The 17,551-nt window shown below is 33.9% G+C and overlaps 1 protein-coding gene and 1 long non-coding RNA gene across 2 annotated transcripts in view; one reads left to right on the top strand and one right to left on the bottom strand.

The window, feature by feature from the left end:
• MIB1 (mindbomb E3 ubiquitin protein ligase 1) overlaps positions 1-17,551 on the bottom strand; it is a 93,869-nt gene that overhangs the window by 25,125 nt on the left and 51,193 nt on the right. The window contains 1 exon segment of the mRNA XM_006191768.3: positions 708-840. Coding sequence (XP_006191830.2) covers positions 708-840 — 133 coding nt within the window.
• Positions 8,705-15,017, top strand: LOC106730533. Its single transcript, XR_001366995.2, has 3 exons — positions 8,705-9,156; positions 9,694-9,869; positions 11,035-15,017. It is a non-coding gene; the product is annotated as an uncharacterized LOC106730533 (long non-coding RNA).

Genomic DNA, 17,551 nt, shown 5'->3' with positions numbered 1-17,551 from the left:
ACTGTTTCATCTTCTTAACTACACTGTAAGTTCCTTGAAGTCAGGGACCACAGATAAATCTCTGGTAACTTCAGTGCTTCTCTATGGCATCTGCTTGACTGAAACATTTAAAAATTTTGCTGAATATACCAAACATCATGAAATTGCAATAAATAAGTTCCCCCCAAATTCAATCTCATAAAAATGTAGAGCCATCAATAAGATGGCTGAAATGAATGAAATGACTAAGGTAAGCCACAGATTCCAGGGGTCCAGCAGCAGATTCTGGCTGCAGCCTGGTGTTACTTGGCAGCAAGTGGCCACACCAGCTTAGATAACAACATGATGGTTCCCGGTCCTGAGGCTGAGTGATACTTCCACAACAGTGGCAGCAATCCTGGAAAATCCCTTTTAGTCGAAGCCCATTTCGTTGGACCAAACCAGGAAGATTGTGCAGAGGGAATTCTGGAGACTGAAGGATCTAACCCCAACCCTTACACACACACACACACACACACACACACACACACACACACACACACACACACACACACACACACACACATGACCATTAACAACCAATGTTAGGCAGAAGACTGAATTCACACTACATCTGAATTTGTATCATCATGGATTTTAACTGTAACCTACAGGTAGTTGATGAAGTAATAAATAAATGAACAGCAATGATTCAAAATTGTTAAAAATTACTGAACTGCTTTTCCTACCTGATGTACCAACAGTTCAGCCACTTCTACATGATTATTAAGGGCAGCCAGATGCAGGGCAGTATAACCATCATCTTTCTTCTCATCCACAATCCACGGTCTTGGTAATTTAGATAGTAAAACACGCATTGCACTGAAAATCAAATTTACATTAATTTGGTATTTAATTAAATATTTTACTATTTTCTTTAGAATAAATATTCAAAACAAACTTTTGAAATCAAATGAAAATACTCCTCTTTATAAGAAAATTATGCCCTTAGAGACAATCAGAAATTCAAATCTCTAAATCTCAAATGCATAGCCTCTTGATACTTAATTTTAAGAGCAAAACAAATTATCACTATTTGGAGACTAGAATAAAAATAGAATGAGAGTGTTACAAAGGGAAAACAAAAGAGAAAAGAAATACACCCTAATAAGGATACAATTTCAGCTTTGCAGAATTGCTTAGGTTCAATTGGAATAGTATATATTAATGGAAGAGTTAATACAGAACAGCCAGGTAACAACAAAGTAGAAAAAATAGTGTTAAGTAAGACAAATTTTATGTTAACTGGCAGATTATCATGAACTCTGCAGAGTTAAAAATGTAATATACGTCATTTAGCAGAGCTAAGTCCAGTTGATATCAAAACACACAAAATGGTCACTAGAATCTAATACTTAAAATTTAATATATGGTAACAAAGTATTTCCAAAGCAAAGAAGACAAAGTTATCCTAAAGAGTACCAAAGATTAAACCATAAAAGATGAGGGGAACTAATTATCAATAAATGATTCTTTGTAAAGAAAAAGTTAACCTACCTCTCAAAAAGGAAAGTAAAATTAGAAGCAACTTTTCTTACCATACATCAGTAACTTTTCTTAACATACACATTTTATGTGGAAAGCTCATAACATAATTTTGGAAAAAAGCCCCCTTAATATATCTATTCACTACTTGTTTGTTTTTTAAAGACAGACCTAAAATAACTACTCCTGTAAAGAGTACTTGACTTGGCACAGACAACACTGATAACATGTATTAGACACGCCTAAAAAAGGCACTAAACACATAGGAGAAAAGCTTTTAAAATAGTGCCAGTAGAGTATAAAAGGGCAAGAAATAATAGTAAGATATATAGGGATAGTTCTTTCTAAGGTGATATATATGAGAGCTAAAAATTTGAAATAGAGCAATGTTATAAGTGAATGGAGAAACAGTCTGAAGATGCAGAATAAGAATGTGAGTAAATGAAACTGCAAGCCCCTAAAATAACAAGACTAAGGCCTACCATGACCCAGAACATGTTTCCTTAATGGTAGTGGTCTATGAATCCCACATAGGAAGTGAGAACAAGAAGGCTGAGAACAGGCTTTGGAGGATCCAAGAACCTTTACAACTGTACTCAAATTTGGAAGTTTATAGTTTTTATCAGATTTTTAACAGGTTTATGACCCAAGGTAAATTGAGAATCAAAACATAAAGATACCCTTCAGTTGCTGTTACTGAAGCTACAAATTATTATTCATGGGTGACAGACTTCTTTGAAATCTTTGGAAAGCTATGAACTCTCTCTTGAGAAATGCACATAAAAATCTTTACATAAACTTTTGAGGGAATCAAAAACCCCTAAGTGCCATTCATGGACCTCATACAAAGCTAAAGATTCCTGCTTTAGTTTGTTTTCAGTAATCATAAAGATTCTAAACCTCTTCATTCAGTGGATTAAAATAAAATACTAGAAATTACATAGACTTTGACTCAAATTCTTAACAGGGAAAAGTACTGATACAACAACATACTACTGAGTGTTTGCATTTGACATAACCGTGATGCTAATGCCATACATTATCTATTACCTTACACATATGACCATGTGAGAAACAGAATTTATAGTTTTATAAATCCTTTGAATAGTTTTGAAGATACAAGTATTAAATCATATGAAAAAAGTTTATTAAAGGCAAAATGTTATTGTTAAAAATAATAAGGTAAACACATGTTATAAAGAAAAATTGTGATGTAACTGTGTTGAGAGAAATGGTGGTAACAGAAGACATTAATAGTTTTCACTTGTTCTTCCTTCTTGCATTTCATATGTGAACAATGTAGGGAAAGCTGAGGTCCCTCAAAAAGAAGAACCAGAGGCTCAGAAAGTTACTAAGGCATTTAAAAGGAAGTAGATCTTATGTATTCTTGAAAGCCTACTGCTTCTCTGCATTCTCATTACTTCGTGCCTTTTTGCTTTTCCCCTCTATACAATCCATGTAACTGACCTGTCAGAACAAGGAAAAAGCAGTACCAGGCTACCGTTGGCAGTGACAAAAAATACCCCTAGTCCCTTCTATATCACATTCTGCAAAGTATATCAAATCCTAATGTTAAAATGCAAAATTGAGATTTTCAGGGAGCAAGTTGTTTTCCAGAATAAATCTATTCTGTTAATTAGTCCCACTTAAATAAGTGTTGAAATTGCACCACAGAAAAACCATATTAAAATATCTTTCCTCTTCACAATTCTGAGACATTAAGAAATATATCATTAAAAATAAAAATGGAAAGAAATTTGGAATTAATCCAAATGCCTTGTTTTAAACTGATTAGATTATCAGAATACTAGCAATTCTATTTTAAAGAGAAATGGTAATTTCTGATTTCCCACAGAAACAGTCTTACATTGGCAAATGAGATGAATATACCAGACAACAGTGGATTAAGTAAATAAAACAAATGGATACTAGAGAAAAAGAGATTTGTAGAAGAGGAGATCCAGAAGTTGAATCGGGATTAAAAAATAAACAAATGAATGATTAAATAAGGAATCACCAAGATTAAATTACAATTAAAAAAAAAAAAAAGAAAATTGGGTCTTTTTCTGGAAAATAATGATTGATTAAAAAGAGAGTGAAGAAATGGTTCATATGAAGCCTGGATAAAGAATGAGAACAATAATTTGTCAGTGTATTATCAGTATTATCCAGGAAAAAAGACCTCAGCCCTAGTCTAACTTACCCTCCAGGCAAATCAGGAGAATGCTATCAGTTTTCAGTACATCCTCATATGCAAAGTCATCACAGGTTGATGACACTGTCCATTAAGATCATCCAACCAGCTGTCTCACTAGTCAATTTCCATTTTTAACTTAGCTTTTCATAGATTTCTCCTCCTTTTTTTCACTGCTCCCACAGGGGAAAAAAAAAATCTATTGATCAGCTGGTGTAAGTACTATAATCCACTGAGCAATATTTCTTTCTGTGAATAGTAATTTGGCATTCTGTATTAACGTTAACTAGTATTAGTCATCTCTATGGACCAATAAAGTCAAGGTCCATACTCTGGTCCTGTGAAGACCCAACTATATGCTCTCACCCATTATATCGCGTATCTCTAACTGCAACAAATAGTCATGATTCATCTCTAATACCAAACTTCCACAGAAATCTCTGTAAAATATCATAGGATTGCTATGTAAGAATTAAATGAGATAACGTAGGTAGAATGTTTTAGTACAGAGTCTAAAACCCTTCAATATAATAGTATTATTACAGTTCTAAGATTATAGACCTATAACCTACACATCACAAATTCCCTTTTCTCATTCCCAAGAATTCTTTCTGTATTCTTGATTTTGGTTATTTGTATTACCATTTAACCAGCCACCCAAGTCGGAAACCTGGGAATCATTCAAGATCTTTTCGTCCCTTCTTATTCCTACATTCAATTTGTTCTGTTGGTTTTCCCTTTTAAAACTACAATTATTCTCTCCCATGGACCCAAATATTCTTTAGATATGCTTCCATTACCTTTCCTCTGAACATATGTAACAACCCCCTTCCAAACCTACACTTTATACCACTTCCACACAAATCTAATCATTTCACAATTTTTACAAATTCAAAATTAACAGCATTCAAGTAAAAAAGCTCCCTTTAAAATAACTAAACCTTTTTAAGATAAGATTGGTCTGGATAAAATTTTTTTCTGAAATACACATTTGGCTTTCATATACTTTTAAAAGAATATGAGACTAAACTTATTATTTTGTTGACAATGGAATTACAACAAAATCAACTCCTGATTAGTTGGGATAAGTTGTGAAGAAATACTGTAGACAGCCCAAATCACAATTAACGCAAAAGCCAACCGTCAACTAGCCAGGAGAAGGCAAATTAATTTTTGTTTTTGGTGTTTTTAAATAAACTTTTCATTTTAGAACTATTTTAAATTTACAGAAAACTGTGAAGATAGTACAGAATTCCTCACCCCTAGTGTTAAAATTTTACATTAGTATAATACATGTGTTACAATTAATGAACCAGCACTGACTGCTATTAACTAAAGTCCATACTTCGTTCCAATTTCCTTAGTTTTTATTTGATGTTCTTTTCCTGCTCCAGAGTACCATGCCACACTTAGCTCTCAGGCCTCCTTAGGCTCCCCTTGGCTGTGACAACTTCTTAGACTTTCCTTGTTTTTGATGATGTTGACAGTGTTGAGGAGTACTCATCAGTTACTTTGTAGGATGCTCCTTGGTTGGAATTTGTCTGTTTTTCCCATGATTACATTGGGATTATGAGTTTTGAGGAGGAAGGTCTCAGAGGTAGTGCCACTCCATCACGTCACAGCCAGGGCACATGCTAGCAACATGACTTGTCACTGCTGAGGTGAACCATGATCATCTGCCAGAGGGAGTGTTTGTCAGGTTTCTCCACTCTAGAGTTACTCTTTCTCCCCACTTCTACACTACAGAATACTACACTGTACCATGTACTCTTTGGAACAGAGTCACAATGCACAGCCTAAACTTAAGGAATGGAAAGCTATACTCCATCTCCTTGAAGGTGGAGTATCTACATAAATTATTTGGAATTCTTCTACACTGGAGATCTGGGGTAGATTAATTTTAACAGAGACCTAGCACCCTCTCACCTTAATTAGAAAGCTGCTAATTAATGTTGACTCCTGACCTTCCCCCCACAAAAAGCAAACAAACAAAAACAAATAACACAACACCTCAGGAAAAGAGCCAATCTTCAGACCCAGCCTGCAAGACGAGCTAAGAGAAAAACAGAACAGTCCCTGGTCCCCTCACCCTCACGTTCAGAGCAGCTCTGAGTGGTCTGTCTCCTTTCTTCCCATGGGGTAGACAATCTGAGGAACCCACAATGTAACCATGAAGGTTGGCTGCTCCCCATAGCACCGCAGTTAATTAAGAGGATACTGTTATTATGCTGCAAGCACGAAGGCCCACAGAGTTGCTGGGATAAGGATATTACCAGCTCAGTAAATCACTCATTTTTTTAAGACAATAGACTCTCACTTATGGAGCACAGTATGATTTGGAGGTATTTTCCCTAACGTTCACTCTTCTTTATTTCTCAATCTGGTTGTTTTCCAAAAGGTTAAGGACATGGATGGTTTAAGGATAAGATCTTACTACCAGTTAAGCAGGCATCTGTGAATAGTGCCAAAGAAGCATTAAGTTCCGGAACAACTAATAGTGGTGCCTAGCATAATCCCTGGCATCTGGTAGTACTCAAACGTTTGCTGAATGATGAACAAATGAGTTCTAAGAAGCAGAGGGGACAAACAGCTGTCTACATCGGTATGTAACAGTCAAATGGCACTGGGTCCATTTTTAGGGCCTGCCATGCTTTGCAATCTTTCTTCAGAAACAGGCAACATTTCCCCAAATAAACCATAGCAGCTAAACTGTAGAGGCCTTACATATTAGTATTACTTAATATAAAAAGACATTAGAATAGCGCTATAGCACATATTAGGTGTTCAATAAATGTGTGCTGAGTTAATGAAGAACCTCTCAAACATAATGAAAGCAGGTCAGTCCAGAATCCACAAAGGAACTTAAGAAAGTTGATCAATCCCAGTTCTTCGGGGCATACTAAAAGCAGGTTAGTGTGCAACGGTCTGAAAACATTTTTATTCAACAAACATCAGTACCTAAAAGGATGGAGGTAAGAAGCCTAGAAGGGTATATACCAAAATGCTATCTGTGATAATCACTTTAGCAAATGAACATGAATAGTTTTATTTTCTTTCATCTATTTATAGTGATGAATAGACATGACTTAAATGTTTTTTAATTTTTTTGATATGCTTTTTTCCCCCCACAAACTCTTTTTTGACAGATAACATAATTAAGAGGTTAATTCAGCTTAAACTCATTAAATAGAAATTTGGTAATGTAGTAGAATTTAGCTCAAAATGAGAGCTATGCAATGACAACACAGGCTGCAGAAGAGCTGTACAGGTGAGTATTTGAGCTTTCGTAAAATAACACAACTAAAATTATCTCTTAAATGACTAATAAGCCCTTATTTCTCCTTCTCCTATAGAAGCCAGGGAAGCCCATTTTACTTGTCTTTAAACTCCCTTCGTGCAACTAGGATTAGGTGCTCAAAGTTTTGTTGATGGAACGAAAGAAACAATCAAATGAACAATCATCTTTCTGAGCATCCTGAGGCAAGATTAGCAACATGCGACATTTTTGATTTATGTTCCAGTCCCCAAGGGCCCTTCCCTCACTGCTTTCATTATTATAAACCAGAGGAGCAGCAGGCACAGTGGCGAAGATCTCAGTCTGAAGCCAGACTACCTGGGTTCACATTCTGGCACCAGCAAACTGAACAGCTAATGACTTGAGCAGGTTACTTACCTTCAATGCCTCAGCTTCCTCATCTATAAAATGTAAGAAGAATCACAAATCCTATTTCATAAGGTTGTTATGAAAATTTAAAAGGGCTTAGAAGAGTGCCTGGCCCTTCATAACATTATATAAGTGTCTGTTTGGGTGGGGGACTTCCCAGCTACAAAATGGTCAGCATATATAGAGCAATTTAGAAACCTGAAAACCTATCTTACACTTTAAGATATGTGTCATCTTCTCACAGTGTGTCTAAAATTATTTCAATATCTTGGAAAGCTGGCTCTTTAAAACTGCCAAACATCTACACAGAAGCATTCTTTGCGTGACTTTTAAAATAGCCATCCAAAATAATTAAACCACTGTTTATTAGATGCTAGAGACAAAAAGGATGTCAAGGACAAACTTTCCTTGCAGGAGAATGAGCTCAGAAAACTGATAACAGTTTTTCTTGGTTCTTAACTGGATCAATACTTAAGAGACTATATTTGAATTAAGAATAAGGTACAGTTGGTTTCTCTTGGGCATTCTTAGGTTTGTAAGATCTTAAATTGTATCTCCACAGGTTTGTTGGATTTGATGTTGTATTTTTTTCTCCCTAGTTAAAAAATAAATTTCAGTATTAAACTTAATGGTGAAAATGCTATTAAATTTTAGAGCAAAATTACTTTTTCCTTTGCAACTTACACTATGTGGCAAAGTTACAGACAAGTTAGTAACTATTTAAGTCTGGGGTAAGGTGTGAAATGATCATGCCTAAATGCTATTTCAGAAAATTAAAGCGGAATGGCAGTGTAGAAGGGAGGAAAAAAAACCACTTCACATTAGAAAGTAAAATAGAATTTAATTAATAATAAAATGCATCTTAATAGTTATGTAAGTATATATGGTTTCAACATAAAAGTACACAATTACTCAAAAGCATTCCAGACTGTTTTTCACCTAAGCACTACAAAAAAAATTAACTAAACTGACACTGAATTAGAAGTTTTAAGTAGCATTTTCAAGATTTCATTTACACATTACTCTTTTCTTCTTTAGTAATCTCTTTCTAGCTTCACTATATTGGTTCTACTTACCATCTTTACATATTTTCCATTCAAATATTATTCATTAAATTAAAAAAAATGTATTGCAACATACTAGCTCTAATGTTAACACTACAAAGTCCCTTCAGGACCTTAGCTATATAAAGTAACACTATCCATATTTTTACCAACAAAAAAATCAGGTTGTGAAATATATTTTGACAGCAGAGGGATTTTACTCGTTCTATATCTGTCTGAAGACTATCTTGCTACTAGCCAGGGTAATATTTTTCCTCTTTCCTTTTTTCTCTGCAGTGCTTCTAAGTATAGTGACAGCCGCATCAGGCTTTCCTAGTCTCAGCGCAAGCTCAGTGAAAATCTGGGAAATGTAAGTGGAAACATGAGAGACCGCTTTATTTGGCAGTGCTTTAGAAAAAAAAAAAAAAAGGGCAGGACAAATGGCAAGGCAGTGTTTGGACCGCAGGATGAACAATCAATAGGCAGAAAGCAAGATAGAGGCTTCCTCAGCTTTTGGATCGACAATCGACAGCTGAGAGACTATTTTTTGCTATGGTTGACTAAATATGGTCAGGGAAGAGAGAGGCACAAGGGAGCCTGTTTGCCTGGGAGTGCATGTTTCAAATGCTTAGCTGCCTATAAAGCTGTAACAGTTTAGCCTGTGGCCACTGAGGGAAGAATATGTTAACCTCTGTAGTGACCATGTGGAAGTCCTGACCTTGCTTGCAGACATGACCTCTGGATATGACAAGGTAGCTTCAACACAGATCTACCATTTAATCCTGGAAACTAAAAACCAAAAAAAAAACCTCACAGCAAGAAAGATGCAGAATATTTCCTGAGAAGTCAGAAGAACCCAATGTATTCTGGTGGGCAAAGGAAAACAGGGTGAACGCTTCAGTTATTTGGGGGCAGTAAGGTGTGTTTTGGTTTTTGTTGGGGTTTTTTTTGTCTTTTTTTATATTATAAAATTAACCTTCTCTGCAACCTTTCCCCCTGTTGTGAAGCAGTCCATCTGAGAAATAAGTGAGGTTCATTTTTCTTGGCCGTTGTAGCAACTGTCCCTGGTTGCTTAACTTTCAATACAGCAGATACAAGGTACTTGTATCTGTGCAACACTAGTAATATGACCTTCCAAATCAAATGGCCAATGCGAATTCAGTTTTATTGTAGTTTTTGGGGTTTTTTTCCTTTTTGTTTTTTTTTTTTTAAGCATAAGGGAAGGGAGTGGGAAAAGATGGCTGGTTTACTTTTGTTTGTTCATTTGTTTATCAAATTTATCCTAAAAGGTGAGGTTCTGTGTTCACTGATACTTCCCCCTTACTTCACCCGGCTCATGAAAAGAAGCGCTGATTCAGCGAATAGAGTGAAGGAACAATCAAGATGAGATGGCTGCTGCTGATGTGACTCTCGGGGTCATTATCTCTCCTCCCGCTGCTAACGCTGCCTGACACTAAGCTTACAGGTAATAGAGCACCACAGGCCTGTACTTTTAAGGATGCTTATGACTTTTTGCATGCTTATCTATTATTCAATACATGTTTTTATTGTTAGATTAAATTCTGTCTGGGCACAGCCTAATTTCACAGTTCAAATAAAGAGCTTATGTAGTGCTAAAGAGGAACAGTGTTCAAATATCATGACAGATAACTCTTGATCTCAAACTTGTACAAATCCATTCCTGTCATTTACATTACTAAAGAGTTAGTCTCTATTGTTTCAGATTAAATGGTGATTTTGAATCCCCAGTAAATCACTTTCTGCTTCCAGTAGTCTATTGAGTATACTATCTGTTTAAAAGTATTAACTATTTCAAGGTTTAGTCAACCAAGAAACTTGACAGATCACAAAATACTTTTTAATGCTTACTCTAATAGTTAGGCATAAAAATAAATCAGAACATGCACAGTGAAATTCTAATGCTGCGTTGCTGAACTGCTGTAGCCCTGGGCTATATCCACCGCTCCATTCTGATTTGCTCTCTATGAGCTGCACTAGCTTTGTAATCACAGGCTGCAGAAATTCTACTTTCTGTGCCTTTTTTTTTTCTCCTTTCTCAAATCTGAAAATTTCTCACAGTTTTTTTAAAAAATTAACCTTTTAATACCACAGCAATAAAAAGCAACTCACCAACTGTAATTTCTTTTCATGCTAAATCATCAAGCTAAAACCCAACCACTTAGAGGCTAGTATCTTTCAGTTCTTTTAAGTGAGACTTTGGAAAAGTTGACTGTTCTGGTACTTATCCTTTATATTTAAAAAATTAAAGAATCAAAACAACTTGAACTCACTAAAATTAGACAGTAATACATCTATTGGAACTTGTATTTAACCCAAACAGGAGCACCAAAGTGCAAAATTCAGGTAAGCAACTAACAAAAAGAAAGGAGCAACAAACAAGTTTTCAAATGATCAGGAGATCTTATCTAGACTTTAAAAAAAAAACTAACAAAAAATCTGTCATCTTTAAACATTCAGTTCACTCTAAAATGATCTAGTTTTTTTTCCTTGTTGTTTCAACTTTAGAGTCAATATCATAAGAAGTGCTAATTGGCTGGCTGTTAAGTTTTTAATAAGGTATTTAGTTTGTAAAAAGAATTTGCACTGAATTAATTACTGTCTACTTGTAGGATCTAGAAACAAACTACAAGTAATAAGAAGAAACTTGCTCTGAAGACCATGAAGAAACACTAGGCCGATTTTACCAATTTCTGAAATACATTCTATATCCCCATTGATTCTGTGAATCTCTTGCAAAAAGAACCAAACCAGGACAAAGTTCAACAGATAATTGGTCAATGTCTAGAAGTCTATGTCCACCAAGAACAAGGAACCATAAATGGCACTAATGCCATGCCTCAGGTAAATTTGTTATAAAGTTTAGTCTTTGATAGTCTCTGCAAATGATCTACCAGCTCTCCATCAGTAAGCTGAATGTTTTACTAACAAATGGGAAAATAAAACATTTCATGTTTTTACAGCTAACAACTTAGCAATACCTACTCAGAGTACATACTTCTTTATGTACCCATATGAACATACAATGCTATGGAATGTAAAGAAGTATGTATTTTTGGTAGGCAATAAACCACCAAGCGGGAACTAGACTGCAGCTATGTGAATGACCTTCATATGGTAAATTCACCTAATATCAAAGAGATGGCCTTTGGCAATTCTAACATCAGAAAAATGTATCTACTACTTACAGATGGAAACTAAATATCACTAAGGTTTATATTGTGAGGAAAAAGTTCTACTGAAATCGATTTAAAATTGTCGTGAAACTCCTTTTAAATCTTATAAATTTAAAGCATACTACATTTTACATTTTTAAATTAATTACTCACATGATTAAAATATGAATACAAAAGAGAACAGTATTACTAGCACAAAAAAATGAGGGATACACATGACCCATTTTCTGTCTCTGCAATTTGATCTTAATTTAGATATTATATTAGCAGGGTTGACTTATTTGTTAAGAAAACCAAGATATAACAAAAGCTGACTTCATTTATATTTTTAACACCTGTTCTTCATATTTTGATAAATTTGTAATCTATTAATATTAGAGGAATTTCTGAAGCAACTTTTGTTGCTTTAGGTTTTCTTTTTTGAAAACTAAAGACATAGTTATAACTTTAAAAAGCTATCTTCTATGTAAAACTCTACTCTCAAAGAAAATAAAAGTGGTCCTTGTCCTTCTCAAATTTATCAGGTCCCTAACTCAGTTTCCACTTTAAATGCTTTTTAAGTATTTATAATAAATCATATTTATTCATGAAAAATGACAAAATCCTAGGAAACAGCTATAAGTCAACAGGGCACATATTTAAAAGAAATTAATTTATTCCTTATATAATCCTTGAGTTTGCTTTCTCCAAAGAAAGCACATAAAATGAAAGCAATAGTCAAGAAGCCAATTTATACAGATAAACTATCTTTATTGGCACAATGAAATTGCAATTCAATTTTTTATAAACATGGTAGACCTACCATGTATAGTATGCTAGAGATATTAAAATTTATAGTATGCTAGAGATATTAATATGTAATTTTATTTTGTATAACACATATTAATAAAAATTATAAATGATAAAGCTTTTAGCAACAATTTATAAATAGCACCTGTTTTAAGCTACTATGATAGACTTAGAAAAAAAGAAATACTAATATTCATATATTCTAACCATTTCTTACTAAAAGTCTTATTTTGACTGGAGTGTTCAGACATGTGTCAAAAGCATATTTTAAATTTTGTGTTACAGTTGAATAGAATTGGCTCTAAAGTTATCAGTTGTTAATTTTCTCTCTGTTTAATAAGTTAGATGATTTTCATTTTATCAGTGGATTATAAAGAATGAGAGAATGACTCTATTAGATATGATAGCACATAAGTTATTGCATATTTATTGGAAATTACAAGAAGTTCATAATTTTTAAATTCTACCTTGTCAAAGAAAAAATTAGTTCAAAGCTTAATTTACTCAAGAATAGCCCTTCTTTCTGATCATCCACAAACAGAATGGCAAAGCTTCATATTCCATTTGTTAAGATTAACTTACATGCCCTAAATATCAAAAACTGAAAATATATACCTTAAAAGTAGAGGTTCCCCTATAAAACTACTCAAAAGGTATTGTTAAACCCATGTTTTATAATGAACAATTATATTCATCATTCTACAGGTACAAAAGTTTTAAATACTTATTTTAAAACATTCCAGTGACTAAGAATCTCATTACTACAACATTGAGCATATAATCTTTAGAAAATAAAATGACAGCATCTGTTACTCATCCAAAAAAGTAAAATTATATACTGACTCTAGTGTTTACAAGTTTAACTTAACATATCTAAGACTATTTTCAATCACTCTAAAATGTCACATCCATCACTTAGATCAGCTGTTCATTTTTAACTGAGTACATATTAAACTCTGGGCATCTGCTGACACTGGTGTAACTCAAACATTTCAACTGTCCCTCTGACAAGGATAACAGATGCTGACATTATCAAATGCTGTACTATTTTTTTTCCATGGCCTCTCCTTACCCCGATATGGCCAGTATATGAAACTGAACTGCCATCCAAAAGCACACTTGAGCAACTGGATCTGCTAAACAGCTCCCATAGAACTAGTAAAAATAGAAGCCATTGCTTCTATTTTATTTTATTGCTATCTTCAGCACTTAAGTCCAGGCAATTTAACAGCTGTTTCACTTCTATTAGAATAAATGATGGAAAGAATTGTAGTTACATTAATTTCACCAGCAGATGCAGAATATACTTAATATGAGAATTGTTTGACTGTTACCTGAATTTGTGTTGACCTTCTCCCAGTTTGATTCACAACAGTTAACTATTTCTTTACTCTGTATTTCACTGAGAGCACTTACCTTACAGGCAAACTATAATTTCTCAAACTTTTATTTTAAACGAGTATTTTTCAGAAGACATTCCTTCCCCATATTGAAATCACCTTATAATAAAAACTTGCTGTTATGGGTCTTAATGGTAGATTTTAATACTCAAATTCATGATGTATTGCTAACCACCACAAATCAATGCATTAAAAGCTGATAATGAGAAGTAATCTATACCTCAAATGAAAGAGAATTCAAGGAATTAGACCTTTAAAAGGGTTAAATATTAGCCTATGATTAGTAACACTACATAAGCAAAAACAAAGAAAAATAAGTTATCACACAGGGCAGTTCCTTTCAACACAAGTCTAAGCAATACATGTGTGATCTATTTATAAACCAAAGGGCAGATGATGTACTTTCTTAAGGCCACTCATTCCTCCACCCCCTGTAAGCAACTTGCTGTTAGTCCTTAAGTATCATACTTTAGCATTATAGTATAGCAGCTTTTAATAATAATTTTTTAAAAAGCAGCAGCAGTAGAAAAGTATGCCTAGCAGGACTCTTCCCTAAACTATTTTGCTTACTTACTTGGTTTGCTGCCCAAAGATAAACAGAAAACATTGCTCTGAAATACATCATGGTCTGTTTGCTCTTTTAAATGGTGTTTGTTTTGAAACAGGTCACCGTCTACATTTAAGAATTAAGCAAACGTGTTAAAAATAAAGATGTACATTGATAACTCCTTAATGTACTAACAACGCGTCAAAGGGCAAAGACTTACGCACTTTGAGGGTAGGAAATAGTAGGAAAAGAGCCTTCAAAGTAAAAGGTTTTACATTCATATTGATATGAGAATCTCTTAACATTTGTGGAAGGTCCATAACCATGATTTTACAAATTAAAAACATTAAACTGTTTTGGATCCCAGACTAGCAGCACCACAATGCTTTGCTAGAGCTGGTAAAATGGAACCAAATCGCCTCTTCAATGGATTTGGTCCCCTTCAACCAGCTGTAGCTATGCATTGATTACTACAGGACAGCCAGTGTTTCCATTTATCAATATCAATCACATGTCAACTAATTTCAACTTATTTAAATTGTTCAGATTGTGGTTTAAATCAAATATTTTATCACTGTTAATTCTTCTTGGAAGAGCCAAGGTGGTACACAATGTTTATAAAAAGCTTTATGAAAAAATGTGTGGATGATGTAAGGATTTCAAATAAAATTATTTTACTTATTTATAGTCTCTTGGCATTAAATTTCTTATCCTTCAGAAAAGAAGTGGTAATAAAATGTAGGCTATTCCACATAATATAAAAAAAAACAAAACTTCCTTCAAAGGAAGAAATTATCTGGGAAGGTCACCTGAAACCATAACAGAAATGCCACAGTGTGGTTCACATGGACATATGCATATTTTAAATTAAAAATAAACATTATTTAAAATAAAACTCTAGAAATTCTGAGTCACTGCGTTCCACAGGATGAGCATTTAATTGTACTGCTATTACCAGAACACTGATAGGCAAGGTGGAAAAGGAGATGATGACGCTGCAGAGCATCTTGTGGACAGACTTAACCAGTAAGTATCTAATTCTTCTGACCCTGAACCAAAAGACTTTAATCCTCACAAAAGGAACAAAATATTAAACATTGCTACTTTTTACTCATAGATATTTCACCTCCACAAATTTGTTTTTTCAGTTGTAAAATAAAAAGCTTTTTTTTTGTTTCTCAAACTCTGAGTACACCAAAAATGATATATTCTGTCTTATGACATCACTGGTCATACTGGACATACACCAGTCAGTACCAGGAAAGAAAAGCCAGTTTTAAGAATAAGAAATTTGATATGGAAAAAGAAAAAACAAAACTCAAAACAACCCAACTTGTTACAACCAATATATAAATTGTGTTATCTTCTGATACGCTTTCATGTCCAACTAAAATCGCCCTCTTTATCTGGCAATCTACAGTCACAACTACATAAAACATCTTAGGGAAACACAAATATTTTTTAAGAAGTTGCATAGCTTTAACTAAGCACCACTTGATTTTAGAATAAAAGTTTTCTTTTTCTTCTTTTTATGTCACCTGACACCAATTATCAGGTAGGAAGAGTCACTGTTATAAATATCCAGGGAAGTTCTCAAGAACTGAAGAAACAGAAGTGGTGTATTTTCACCTCCTTGTATAGGCTTAACATTATTAAATATACTATGCCTACTTTCAGTAAAGGTAAACAATTCAAAATATTTAAAAGTGACTCATTTCCTAAACACTTCAATTTTCAGTCTGTCTTAAAACTCTGTATCTTAAAAACAGTATAACCGAAATTAAATTCCCTCAATAAAAACTTTTGACCATTCTAATTTGAAGTAACTGCTATTTGAACTCCTGACACAGTTTCTCTAGAGGATTCACATTCTAATTAATCATATACTCTTGTGATAACTAGCACTGTCCTGACCATCAAATTAAGACTAGCATTTATTGAGTTCTCACTAACATTATGGGAGATACACAGATAAATATGCATGCCCACAATTTTAACAAAGATACATAAAAATGCACATACTAAGGGGCAGCACAAAGCAGATTATAAGCGCAAAAGACACGGAACAAGGAAGTGCAGAGCAAACAACATTATTTCAATGAGATCTAGGAGCTCTGAAGAAACCTGGTTAAAAAAAAGAAGGGGACAGGGGGATCCCAATGAAAGAAAAAGCTTAATAAATGAAGGAAGAGAGGAGACAACTTTAGGAAGACAGAGTAGTATAATGGAGCTGAAGGGCAAGGTGGGCAGAGGGCTTTTAATTAGTGGGAGATAAAGTTAAAAGAAAGACAGGCTTAGGACATGCAGGAAGTGGGTTTGACATATTAATACATTCTTAGTTAAATCATTCACTGTTCCATGTGTTTGCCTTGCTTCACCTATAATACCATAATCCAGAAAAAAATATATATATATATGAAGTGGCTAAGAGCAACGATGGTAAAGTCAAATAGATCCTGCTCAAGTTCCAGCTGCTCCACTAATCAGCTGTGTGATCTTAAATAAGTAAATTCATCTCTTTATAAGCCTCATATTCTTCACCTATAAAATGAGGATATTAACATCTGTTTCCAAAGGCTATTCAAAAGATTAAATGAAATAATGCATGTAAACTATTTAGAAGCCTGGCCTGTGGTAAATACTAACATTATCATCTTCTATTTGAAAGTCAGGGAACATATAATACTATTTGTCTCCTTTACAATGCTGAAGTATGAAGTTTTCAAATACTTGTAAGTTAAAAAGCAAATCAAAACAACCTAAAATATGGTCATTTATTTCATCCTAGATTATATACCTATTGTCACAAGTACCAACAAGCAATAGCAATAAAATCCTTTTGTTCTCTGTGCTCACCCTCTAGTGGTGACCCTAAGAAGTTAAAAAATAGCAAAATACTAAAGGAAACATGATGTAAAAATGCAATATGGAATCAAAGAATAAGAACTCATGGTGACTACAGTTAATGATACTGAACTATATATTTGAAAGCTGCTGAGAGAGCAAATCTTATAAGTTCTCATCACAAGAAAAAAAAGTTTGTAACTATGTGTGGTAATGAATGTTAACTAGACTTACTATGGTGATCACTTCACAATATATACAAATATCAAATCATGTTGTAACACCTGAAATTAATATAAATTATACCTAAATTTTAGGGTAGATCAAATTATCAAAATAAACTCCTAAGTAAACATTTCCCTCAGTCAATATA

This window comes from Camelus ferus, chromosome 24, assembly GCF_009834535.1.
Source record: "Camelus ferus isolate YT-003-E chromosome 24, BCGSAC_Cfer_1.0, whole genome shotgun sequence".
In the NCBI taxonomy this organism is placed as follows: Eukaryota; Metazoa; Chordata; class Mammalia; order Artiodactyla; family Camelidae; genus Camelus; species Camelus ferus.
Note: the sequence above shows the minus strand (reverse complement) of the source record. Positions and strands in the feature narration are given on the sequence as shown.